Below are 13,663 nucleotides of genomic sequence, written 5' to 3'. Positions count from 1 at the left end.
GGCTACATTATGTGAATACTTGATTTCTGTAGGTAGCCAATCTGTCTGGTTAAATTGGAAATTTTTCATATGTATACATTGGATGTTTAGGGACATGCATATTCCTCATTGCAACTACTGTAGTCCTTCAGGTCCTTTTAGCTATATTCATATTTGGTCTCTTTTACTTCTTTAAGATTTCTCTACATAACGTTACGAACAGAAGCAAATTTAATCAAAATGTAATCAATTAGAGCCAATGCTAAGTTCTCAGTTTAGTGGTGGTTTTTTGTTTGTTTGGTTGGTTGGTTGTTTTTGTTGTTGTTGTTAGCAGTCTCTAATGAAGGATAGGAGCAGCCAGTGTCACATAACTAGCCAGTTCTCTGCATCAGCAAGCACACAACGTTAAAGGACAGATGGATTTTCAAAAGTGCCTAAGGGAGTCAGGAACTGAAATAGCAATGATTTCAATAGGAATTAGTACATACTATAGTTAAGCCTTGGTGTCTGCCAGTAGCTCCAGGAGCCTTTAATATCCTGTTAAATCTGGCTACAAATGACCTACCTGCCATTGCCGCAGCCATGGGCTGGCATTTCAACATCCGTCCCTATTCCTGTTACTCATGTCAATCTGAGCCCTGTTTAACAGTATTTTCCTGTGACCTAAAACATTCTCCTGAAACCTTAAGTGTAGGAGAAGTCTTGTGAAGGGAAAGGGTGATGTATCCTACAGAGTGTTCTGGCAAACAACTCACAAAAATAAAATAATTTTGTAGGCTCTGGAGAAAGAAACTTTGATTTCCAAACTGTGAGAGAGGATAAACAAGAAAATGAGGCTCCCTCCTTCTATTTTCATTGCTCATTTCCTCCATTTGTCCAAACCCCTGTTATCTTCAAATTCTCCTTAATCCCTTTCGATCATTTTTAGGGCCACTAAATAGTTCTTGAAAGATTAGCAATCACATCAATAGTCGGCAGTGAAGTCTGTGCCCTACTTTGTAACCTGAAGTGCGTCCTCATCAGGAAGTGCTAAAAGAAAAAGCTTCTTATGTCACCTTTTCTCAGTAATTCCATGCATAGCAACGTATCATGTCTTCTCATATATTAGAAAAGCAAGCAGTCTGTGGTTCCAATATGAGTGTTCAACTGACTTTAGGGTCAAAGAAAAGTAGGAATCAAAATTTGTTTGTAGATTTTTACATTTGATACTTAATTGGTACAGTTTGTCTACCTCTAAAATGCCAGCTATTTTTTAAGGAACTGTGTAAGTGGTATTACTAATAATACTGGGTTTATTCAAGTAAAATACCGATTTTTATTCAAAAAGCCTTATACTTTCCCCTAAAATTATTAATTTGAAGAAGACTTTGTTTAACAGTGATCCAGAGAATTTCTTGCTACTAATAACAGCAGCATCAGTGGAGTTTATTTGCCCAAGATTAAGGCAATCTTTGAATGCAGACCACACACTAATAAAAGCAAAATTAATCTTTTTTTTTTAAATATAATTTGGTTCATTTACCTCTGGATTTATTTCATTCTGGACACAAATCTTGGATGAAGGTCCACTTTGGATTGCTCTGGTAGGATTGCTCTGGGTGAAGCTGTTCCCACCATGTGTTGGGTTTTTTTGTTTTGTTTTGTTTTGTTTTTCTATCTGTCCATAAATCTTTATCAAGACAAAATTAATTACTTAATATTTACACTGCAGCAACAATGTGTGCTTTTCTCAAGAATCAGGTTCTATTTTAGATGAAGCGTGCAAATATCCATATCTCATATTCCCTGACAGTATCTATCATTTGGCCTGTTTACGATCCAGGGTTGATAATCAATGAACTAAGTGTGCACACAAACAGCTATACAACTTACAGAATGCTCTTTCCTATTTTATTCAGAGAGACAGGGCGTAAAGGTGCTTAGCAAACTTTTAAAAAGCCTTAATACAAAAACCATCCAGATTGAAGTTATATGAAAAGTCTATGGTGTAAGCTAGTCCCTGAAAAAGATTATATGATAACGGAGTCCATAATTAACAAAGCTAGTTGTGTACTTACAAAAAATTACTCATATGTCTGTTAAAAAAAAATCAAAACAATCACAAAATTTATTCAAAACAAATATTTGAGGTTGCTTAAAGACATTTAATTCATCCTCTGTACCGTGATGCAGTTTTTGATTGGTCACTATTATTTTTTCCAGAGGGCCCTAGTATAGGAGGCAGACAATACTCATTTAGCAAAACATCGCTCACTATCCTAATTTACTCTCATGCTTTAATATGTGGCACCCATTTTATATTTAATGTGTATTTCAACTCTTTCTGTAAAGACTGCATTTCCTCATTGGATTTTCTACAGTGCTCATTACTACAGTAGATTATTGCTTCATAAATCTACCTATCTTTGCAATACCTCTGTGAGGTGAGCAGCTGGCATCATCCTCCTTCCACAGATTGGATGTTAAGGCTGAAAGATGTAAGGTTAAAAGCACACATACATTTTTAGTGCTCAATCTGAGATGCCTACAGGCACATATTTTTTGTTTTAGAGGACAGCATTAGACACATTCGGAGAGAGTGATCACTTATTCCGGTTGCAGCCTGTGAATGTTTACTATTTCCACAAACCAGACCTCTGGGTTCCCAGTTTGGTACTCAGAAAATTAGGATCAAACAATTAATGACTGCTCTGTGAAGAAATGGCTTATGAAATTTGGCCAGCATCCTGCAGGAACATGGTTCCATAGGCAGAGTTGTAATCCAGTTCTCTAGGGGAGCATTCTGCTGCCTTCGCTATGAGATCATTCACCAAACTGCAATTTCCTTCTCAATTTCTAACTTGTACAATAAAAATTGGGGACAATATTCTATTTAGACTACATCATTTTGATTCAGCCTGAGCCATTTCTCAGTGGTTCTCCAATCTCCTTTAATGACAATGCCCTGCACTTCAAAATCTGAATCTTGTCGCTGGACCTTTCTCTTCTTCACCTTACATTCTCACGATGTCCACTCAGCAGACTTATTTTCCCATTTTACTTCGTCACCTTTCCAAACCCAGTTTTTGCTCTAGATACTGCCTTTTCCCCCAACTCCACCCCGATAATCAGATACAATGGTTTCCTCATTGTCTGGGCAGGAGCAGAAAATCTTTGTGGGCGTACTACAGCCAAATGCAGTGCTCTCAGCTTGGGAATCCTTGCATCCTGCTCCCCTCTGTACCAAAGTAACGCTCCCAATATTCCTAAGCTAACACTTTTTTTACCTCTAAGGATAAGAAGATATACTATAGTTTATGCAATACTTGGAATATGTAAAGTTGTATAGGTAAAAGCAAGGTTTGAATGGATGTGATGGATGCACGCTTTCACAGCAACCAGATTCCTCTTCGAGCCTCTCAACGGGCTCTGCCCTATCGAGGCTCCCATTGCTGCCACTGGCTATATCCACTCACTAATGGCAATTCTACACAACTGCTGTGGCAGATACTATGGTCCAAAGCAGGAGCTGTTTTGCTGTCACCAGACTTGAGCATGGATGTGCTGTAGGCTCCGGTCAACATTCCGCCCCTGAGACGTGAAGTCAGTGAGGTCTCCTCTCCTTTGGAGCTCACTTGCTCTTTAGGTATTGATCAAGCTGGCTAGAGAAAATTCCTAGCTAGGACTCCTTAAAATAATTCCAAAACCCAAAAGGTATGACTTTGGAAAGGGCTAGATTTTGCCAAAATTAAACTGCAAAAATGAATCTTGAAAAAAAATGTCTTTAAAACCTATAAAGAGGCTTTCATTTCTTCCTGCAGTTTACACATACCACATATTAAAACATAATATCCAGTTGTATAACTATTTTTCATAAATTGTTCTGTAATATACAATAGTTTTCCTAGAAAACCTCTGATACATATCCAGAGAAATATAGTATAAATGTCTTCTTGTTTAAAGTTCTAAGGAAATAGCTGTATATCTAGTCGAATAGTATTCTTATTTTAGATTTAAAAAAATCTAAGAATTATATTAATCTATTTATTAGTAGATTTCATATATCTCAGTGTATATAGGTGTGATGGACATGGTACGCACCTTGTTATGCCTTAAACGGCTGGTTTTGCAGCCTCTGTGAGGGAGAAAATGCTGCGGAGGCAGGACCTATCTCTTCCTTGAGGCCTACCTATTCTGTGCAAAACCAAGGCCTAATTAATGATATCTCCTCCTTGAGTCCTCATTAAGTGGACTGGAACAAAAGCAGGGTCATTCAGCGATCACTGACCAGCTAGGGGAAATAAAGAATCACCAGCTAAACCTAGAAGAGCAACCAACTCACTTCTGGGCACTTCTGGACTGCCGACTCATTTCTCACTCGGGACATTAGCATGCAGTTTCATTGCACCAACCACATTGAGAACTACAGAAATCATCGTGCCCACCACGCTGAGAATTACAGACATTGTTGCTGGATCAACTCAACTTTGGAGTAGTGAAATCTTACCTCTTAATCTATCTCTCTTTTCTCTCTTTTTCTCTCTTTCTAACTTTATTCTGGGCAGATAAGGGTAATATCATTATGAGTTTTGTTGTTGAAGTCTTGTTAGGTTTTGTGATATAGTTACAAACTTTTGCCAAGCCACTATTCTCTGTAATTCCACTGAGTTTTTAGTAAATTTGTGATTTAATTTAACCTCTTGAGTAATTTTTGTTACTCCTGGTTACCTCACAGAGTATTCAAAAGTTAATTCTGCCCTCGCTGCACTGAGTGGAATGGGACAATAGGAGGTATAGAAATTAGAGAAAAAGACTATTGAGTGAATGCTGCCTATTAAATTATCATCTGTGACTCTTAGAGAAGCCACAAGAAGAGATCAAAAGTCAATGTTATTTCCCCCATGCATTTCCCTTGGTATAAAAGAAAACAGTCATCATATGGTACAGAGACTATTATTCATGGGTATGTTTTCAGTGCCTTAAGCAATGAAAATGGTAAGTGCTCCTAATTCTGCCATTATCGTAATTATTATCACAGTATCTTCCTTTTATTGTTACCATTTTGTCACAGAATCAAACCTACCTCCCTCCTGTCACACTGCTCTAGTGCCTATGTTTGAGTCAGAGTCCTCTGACATTATATTCTTCACTCTCTATAAAATTCTAGCTCTGAAGTTTGGCACCATGTCTGACTCCTCTATTGCTAATATTGACTTCTCCGTTTCTGTGGGGTTCTAGAGTTCTCCCCATATCACAGCTGACAGTATACTATTTTAAGAATATCAAAGCTTAGGGTGGCAATGTCTGATTTCCCACATCCCAGTCTATCACTTTTGCAGGGCCTGGAAGATTTCTTTTATTAATCTAATCTTGTATTTTTCACATTTCATTCTTGCAGATGACACCAAACCAGGAGGAGTGGCTGATATGACACAGAGTTGTGCTGCCATCTAGCAAGATTGACCGGCTGGAGAAATGGGCTCATAGGAACATCATGAAATTCAACACGGAAAAGTGTAAAGTCTTGCACCTGGGGAAAAACAACATCATGCACCAGTACACGCTGGGGGCCACCCAGCTGGGAAGCAACTTGGCAGAAAAGGCCTTGGGAGTCTTAGTCAATGCCAAGTTGAACATGAGCCACTGATGTGCCCTTGAGGCCAAGATAGCTACTGGCATCATGGGCTGCACTAAGCAAAGTATTGCCAGTAGGTCAAGAGAGGTGATCCTTCCCCTCTACTCAGCACTGGTGAGGCCATAACTGGAGTACTATGTCCAGTTCTGGGCTCCTGTGACAGCCTTGAAGCACTCTGCACATCCCAATTAAAATAAAGAATGATGTTATGCCTTAAACATCTAGTTTTTGATAGTTTGGGTGGAAAAGATAGATGGCTGTGGAGGCAGACACCTTGTCTTTTCTTTCCCAAGGTGTTGTGAAATGAAACATAGATTTTTAAGATAGAGGCAATTAACAGTGTTGCTGTGAAGGTGTCATGGCCTAACTGGGATGTCAGAGATGAACCATCTGTCAGACAACTAATTACCAGAAGAAACCACAAAAGAACAGCTATCCCTGATGGGCAAAACAACTCACTTCTGGTCAGTACTGTGAACTTTCCCCTAGTTTGAAGACCCCAGACCCATTTCCAGAAGAGTCTTCCTAATTAGCATGAAGAGCGAACAGAGGGAGGAGACGAACTGCCTTCCCCTATCTGACATGTAAATGAAATGGGTTATAAAACAACCTCATGTGTGACATGAGGTGGTAGTGTGTGTACTGAAATCTTCAACGCGTCCACCCCCCTCCTGAGGACACTGCGGGACCGATTGACCTGTGGAGTGGTGATATCTTACGTGCTCTCTCTCTCTCTCACTCTCTCTCTGATATCTTAGTTTTCCCTTTCTCTCTCTCTTTTTCTTCTTCTTGAACATATAAAGGTAACATCATTGTAAATTCTGATGCTAAAGTCTTGTTAAGTTTTGTAATACAGTAACATAATTTTGCCAAGTCACTAATCACTGTAATTTGCATTCCACCAAGTGCTTTCAGTAAATTCATAATTGAATTGGACCTCTGGAGTGATTGTCTGTCATTCACTTTGCATTACTGCACAGAAATACCCAGAGTTAACTCACATCTGATCTCACCTGGTGAGACAGGCCACACGTCGTGTTCAGAGTTAACTCATCCCTAATCCCACCTGGTGGGATGGGACAGCTCCCCAGTACAAGAGAGATAGGGACATAATGGAGAGAGTATAGCAAAGAGCCACTAAGATGATAAGAGACTGGAGCATCTCTCCTATGAAAAGAAGGTGAGAGAGCTGGGACCGTTCAGCCTTGGAGAAGAGAAGAGTAAGGAGAACGTCATCAATTTGTATAAACACCTGAAGGGAGGGTGCAAGAGGACAGAGCCTGGCTCTTTTCCATGGTGTTTAGTGCCAGGACAAGAGGCAATGCACACAAACTGAAACACAGGAGGTTCCCTCTGGACATCAGGAAACACTTTTTGCTATGAGAGTAACTGAGGACTGGCACAGGTTGCCCATGGAAGAAATAGAGACTCCCTTATTGGAGATACTCAAAAGCTGTTCGGACATGTTCCTGGGCCACCAGCTCCAGGTGGTCCTGCCTGGGCAGGTGTTTTGGACTAGATGACCTCTGAGGTTCCTTCCAACCTCAACTATTCTGTGATCCTGTGATCCTGTGATTCTGCGATTCTGTGCTTTTCCCTACTTCTTTTTTCTTCTTCCTTCCAAATCCCTGACATACCATTAGAGTTCTGTAGCTCTGTATTTGTTAATAGATGTATGAATTTCTCAATTAACACAAAATGGTTTGTGAGTCAGTTTTGATTCAATTACCAAGATGTTGCTATTAATGGGAAAAGTGTTCATAAAAGTATGGTTCCAACTGGTCACAGAATGTTGCATACCATGTAAAATATGATGCTGCCTGTCATGACAAAACAGATACAAATGGTTAAAGCTTACAAATATAATGTTCTAAGACCACAGAGAGGGTCTCATAAAATATGATGATGAGCTTTACGCAGTAGGTTCATTGTTAGAGTGTTTATGGGGAACAACAGAGATGCAGGTTTAATTCTCTTTTCTGCCTGAAGAGATTTAAACCCACATCAGTTACCTCACAGTAGACTGCCCCTGTTACCAGGCTGTAAAATACTCTGTGGTAGGACTTCCTCAGTCCCTCTGTTAAAATTGTTCAACCTGGGATGAATCAATAACTATTTATTAGAGAAGAAACTAGAACCAATTCTCACTGCCTCATCCCAAATGAGTTGCAGGCTTGTATTGTCAACCAACAGGCCAATGAATATTTAATTCTCCCATGCAAAGTGCAATAGCTTCCTCTGAAATACAGAGCCTAATTCCATAACACTCTTTAAGTCAAGTTCTTAACACATTTTTCTCATGAAAGGTGGATAATGAGGGTTGGAATCACTATTGTAGATGAGTGACTTGAACTCATATTTCTCACATTCTACAGGCAAATGCAGCAATAGTACTCCAAAAGGAGAAATTCTGGGGAAAAAAATGAAGTTGTAGAGATAAAATTAAATACTGTATTGCAATATAACTAAACGGAAACAAAGTTGCATGGGCAGCCAGAATGCTGGCCTCTCCTATTAGAACTTGATTTTGCAACTTGAACATTCTTTTCTACAACTCAGTTGACTTGGAAATGTAAATATACTCCTTACATTTGACAGTCACAGATACTGTGAATAAAACAGAAATGAAGAGATGGGTAGATACTTTGCAGTAGGAGGGATCACAAATATATTAGTTCTGCCTTCATTCTTTGGTAAGAAAGGAAATACGTAAATAAAAAACATTCAGAATAATGGCAGTAGTTTTAAACGTTATGAGATTCTGGTCATTCTCACCCTGCCTTCTTGTAAACCACTCACCATTGCTTATAATCAGCATCACAGTTGCAGTAGTACTTGGGATCAGTACAGTTGCGTTCGATGCCGCAGGCACATTTTTGAATGCCAGGTCCTGATCCGCCCCAATAGTAGTGCTTCTCATTGGCTTTTCCAACCCACCAGGTATATGGATTCCCTTCTGCAAGGAATGAAAATGCAAGGTTATGATGCATCAAAGAGGTACAGCTCCATAATGCATCAACTGGGCTCAGATGTTTAATATGCAGACATTAAGAAGACATAACTGGAGAGCCATTCTGCATTTCTGGCAAACAAATTCACTCGTGATTATTGAGCAACTCAAAGAACCTTGCCAGGTAAACAAAACACATTTTCCTTTCTGTATTCATGCAATTTATAATGATTGAAATTAATTATTTTGTATCTTGTATATTCTTTGTTTAGCTTTTTAATTGTTCTCAGTTTATAGAATGAAAATACGTGTGCAGCTTCCATAATGATTTTCAATTAATTTCAAATTCATATAGTTACCTATCAGATGGATTATTCAATATTTGACCACAAATGCTGCACAGAAAGATGCATCCATTTTCTCTCTCTTTTTTTTTTTTTTTTTTTTTTTTTAAAGTAACAGCTTTTGATTGATAATCAATCTGTCTTCGCTGGAACACAAACATGTTTATCATGCTCTCTCCAGCTGGTCCAAAACAAAGCAAAAAGAGATACTATCAAAGTCCAAAAGCATTTTAACTATTTTTTTAAAATCTATTGTTTTTATTTAATACTTGAGAAAAGGTGATCTGAACTTCGATATAATCATATTTCTTGGCATTGGGTCTGTACCTTGATATTTTCATATACTCGTCTAGGTGTATTTCTAATGTTTTTGGACTAATTAAGCCGATTCTGTGCAAAAAAACCAAACCAAACTGACCCCACTATAATTTCCAATTTAAAAAAAAAATGCCGTTACTGAAAACTTTCTTTTTATTTCTTCAGTTCAGCGAGACACTTAAATATGAGCTTAACTTCAAACCCATGTGAATAATTCAATCTCAGTGTACTTATCTTAGTGATTTTTCACATTTAGAAAACATTATTAACTACAGCCTATAAACATGTCTTTTTAAAATGTCTTTTTCCCTCATCTATACTCCTGCTGGCATTTTCTCATTAAATCAAACAAGGATATTTGCAAGAAATTCACTTACTAATAAATTTCACAAACAAAATCCTACGTAGTAGATATCCTAATTTTCATACTTTTCTGTTTGTGCATCTCACTCATACATCTACAAAAAACTACATCCATAATTCTAAAAATAGCCATTTCACAATTAGATTTGATCATCTAGACCATAAAACTATTTATCTCAGACATATGTTGAAAGTAATTCACACAGAACTCTAAAGAAAATTAAATTCCAGAGATGGAGAGAGCAACCAATTATCTGCTGGCATGCTGAAAAAACCACCAAAAATCAAAAAGACACAGCTCTCTGAAAACACTTGCTTTGTTCAATGCTTTAGAACTGTTAAACATAATATAAAACTACTGAAAATACAGTAATGTGAAAAAATTGTGGTGGCTGAAGGTTTTTTTAGTTGTTACTATGCTCCACAGAATGATCGTTCAACTCTGGTGCTAATGCAATGGGTATGGCAACAGTGTGACTTAATTCTAGATGGTAAATTGGTCATTTTAGCTTCTCTGACTTGCTTATCATGAAACTAAGTGCTGTGAGTTAGAAGAGCATGCCATGTGAATGCTGCAGCAGCATTTGCAATCCGCAATATGATCTATCACATATAAGAATAAATAGCCCTGGCTCCTGAAAGATTATTTAATAAGCATGTAAGGGTAAATATTATCTTTCCACAGTGAATGAGAGAATTAATGGTATCTGAAGCTCCTATTGCATTTTTTCCCTCTCATCTTTGAAGTTAGTTTTTATGCCATAGTGGAAATGCAGTAGTTTTGACTTAGTCAAAATTATCTTCATTTACATCCTTTCTGTCGAGAGAAGGATTGCATGATTCAGTCAGCAAGCACTTCACCAGGAAGCAAAACAGCTAATTAGAAAACTAGAAGAACAGAAATTACTTTAAATTGTCAAAAAGAGGATTAAAAATTCAGAAACAGGTAGAAATTATTAAAGCAGATGAAAGCGACAGCAGAATTACAGACTACAGCAATGGATGTCAGAGACCACAATGACAGACACAAATAGGGCATGTTTTAACTAATTTAAATGACAAATGACATACAGTTTTAAACCCAGAATGTATTCTATTATAGCACAGACAGAGCCATTTTTCACATCTATTGTTTTCAGCGTGCGCATACAAAACCCTGCTTGGATGTGTGCTTCTTCATTCTGAAGACTTATCTGCAGGCTTGGGAACACAAATGGATTCAGGAAGATACTAACATTCATGATTAAATTTCCAGAAAGGTCAAGGATGGAAGGCCTGATTTTAGAGGGTTTGCATTCAGCACATATTCAGCTAGTCATCCTCACAACCAGTAATTCCAGCACTGCCCTTGTGGATACCACCAACGCTCTGTAACTGCCCAGCATGCTGTGCATGTGCTTGCAGCAGACGGGCTCTTAGGCAGCTCTCATTAGCTGGCTACCATGCAGTGGGGCAGATTCTCCATCATGACATAACCCCATGTACTGCAATAGGATAAGCCTCACACCAGACCATCCTGCACCACAGTGGTCCATACAAGAGGCTCTGGAGTTCCTTAATAAAAGGAAAAGGTGGAAAGACACTGGTCCCATATGCTCTGTGCCAGCCAAATGAGAACAGCCCTTTGTGGCCATTCTGCTTCATGTCAGCCAAGAAAAAGAAGAGCAGAATTTTGTCTGGAGTTCATAAGCTTCAAATCAGGAATGCTACGCAGATATATTGCAGACACCACTATGACTGGACATAACAAACAGTAATACCTTGCACTGGAAAGACTAAAAGAACAACAGAAAAGGAAGGCTAGAGGGGAGAAGGATGTATCATGCAGGAAAAAAAATATTTAGAAATAAGATCGCTCTTTTCCTCCAACATATCACCCTGTTTTATAACTCTATAGTCTCCTTTTGAGGATGTGAATCTTTCAGCTTCAGAGGCCCTTGCTTATTTTTTCTGCTTTGGAAGCTGTTGGAAAGGGCGAACCCAAGTAGAAGTAATAGTGCACTCCAACATGAAGACTGATCATTAATGGATATGATTGTAAACATAAGACTATCTTATCATACATTATTATTCTGCTAAAATATCAGTAGTATTGGTCTTATGGCATTAAAAGTATATAAATTCCATTTAAGGACAAAAAACAGTGGAGGGAAAAAGTATATGAAAAAGTTGTCAAGTGTATTGTGATGACAACACCAGAAGATATTTCTTCTGTTTTTGAAGTTATCTTTCCTTACTATAGGAACAAATTCTGAGTCATGGGATAGCTTTGTTGTTATTGTCATTGACTGCTTTTTTCTCCCCAGCTTTTGTGGGCAACTAGCACCATGCGAAGAAGGAGCAGGAGAGGTACTCTCTGCCTGCTTTGGGATTTCATTTAGAATAAAGTCTTGATGCAGAACTGCTCTTTGGGCACAAAGAAGCTCTCCTTTGAGGGCTTCTGTAGGAAGTGTTTATGTGTACTAAGTTATGACCAGGATGCCTTTTCACTTCCCTTCTTGAAAAGAAGCCACTTCCAAGGTGCTGTGTGTTTATTACTCAGTTACTTAGCAGAAAAGTAATGATGGTATCGGGGTAAGATGTGGATACCAAGAAAACAAAGATATCCAGGTTTTAGGAGGTTCATTAAACTTACAGACAAAGTTAATAGATATGGTATTAGAGCAGTCTTCTACAGGCAAAATGGCTGATCTTATTTTAAGGGGGCATGTGGATATAGAGGCATGGACAGAACATCAGACTCAAACCATATTTTTAATTATTCAGATCAATCTCTCTCTCATACACAAAAAAGTCTATAACATTTACATGCAATACAGTTAACAGTGGTTGCAACGGCTTTGCACTGTTGGACTTCAATTAAAATTAATGCAAAATATGAGTTCTTATTTAAATTCATGTACAATGTTAGCCCGGATCTGCAGTTATTAAATCAAAGGATGTAAACAATCTGGTCATCAGTGTTTTCTACCAAGAAGTGCTCCCCTTCTACAGAATGTTCAGAAAAATGTAAAGGAGTAAGGGAACTTCTTTGTATTCTCACAGATCTTTGAGTGTCATAAAAAAGCAATTCCTTTTTCATCTCATAAACGTATCATTTTGTGAACCATTTCATTTAATAAAAAACATACCAAACCGAAGTTAATGTAGTATGAACAGAACTCTTAGCAGTCAATAATATATTTATTTCTAACATAGCTGAACAGTCTCAAACTGTATAACTTTTGAAAGCACACTTTATATTCTACCAAGTGTTTAATAAAACCAATTGGTTTTATTATTTTTAAATGAAACTTATTAATAAAAATGGCATTACTTTCAACATTTTAGGGCTGTTGTTTCAAAGTTGGTCAGTATCAGTAATTGAAGCTGTAATACTGAGAGAACTCAGATCAGGGAACTCAATAAACTGGACAGATGCTCCATGGTGCTTTGCATTCAGTAGCCGCCATTCACACTATAGCCCTCAGAGGGCTGATGACTGTATTTATTATTTGTAAACTACCTGGAGAAACTAAATGCTTCCCTTTCATTCACGATCTCCATGTAGCAAATTTTCCTCCAGTATCTTCATTCTTCATTAAAAGGCAGCACATTTTGCAACAAGGATCTGCAAAGCCTGGGTGACTCCCATGGCTACTGAAGGAAGACTGGAAGTGTGTTGCTTCTGCTGAAAGGGAGGAGGCTGTTCTCCACTCCAGCAATCACTCTTATGCACCTTTTCCAACTTCTGGAAACAAGGGAGAAACAGCGGTGACTATCTTAGGCTCTTCCTTTGGTTCTCTGTCCCAGCTCTTTCCCATTCCTAGCAGTTTATTTCAGGAAGAATAGAAACAGAAATTATTACTGGCAGCACTGCTAAGAACATGGCCCGTCTAGCCCAGAGTTCTGCGCCTGATAGGACAATGGGAGGCCATGTTTAGAGAAAAGTTCTGAGTTTGGCTGTTACTTGTGGTTTATTATCTTTGCACTCCTTCCACACCCATTTACTGCATTAAAGAGTGTATATTTCTGCCTATTCCTGCTGAGTGTCTGTTTGTAGATCCATTGCCCATGAATTTGCCTAATTCCTTTCTGAACCTACTGGAATAAAAA

General features: G+C 38.2%; 1 protein-coding gene across 1 annotated transcript in view; it reads right to left on the bottom strand.

Annotated features, from left to right (window-relative positions):
• Positions 1-13,663, bottom strand: part of CNTNAP2 (contactin associated protein 2) — a 1,184,740-nt gene that overhangs the window by 195,615 nt on the left and 975,462 nt on the right. Inside the window, exon 14 of the mRNA XM_065627584.1 lies at positions 8,393-8,549. Within this exon, the coding sequence (XP_065483656.1) occupies positions 8,393-8,549 (157 nt within the window). The remainder of the gene's footprint in view (positions 1-8,392; positions 8,550-13,663) is intronic.

Source organism: Caloenas nicobarica, chromosome 2, assembly GCF_036013445.1.
Source record: "Caloenas nicobarica isolate bCalNic1 chromosome 2, bCalNic1.hap1, whole genome shotgun sequence".
In the NCBI taxonomy this organism is placed as follows: Eukaryota; Metazoa; Chordata; class Aves; order Columbiformes; family Columbidae; genus Caloenas; species Caloenas nicobarica.
This window is presented reverse-complemented; position numbering and strand designations above follow the sequence as displayed.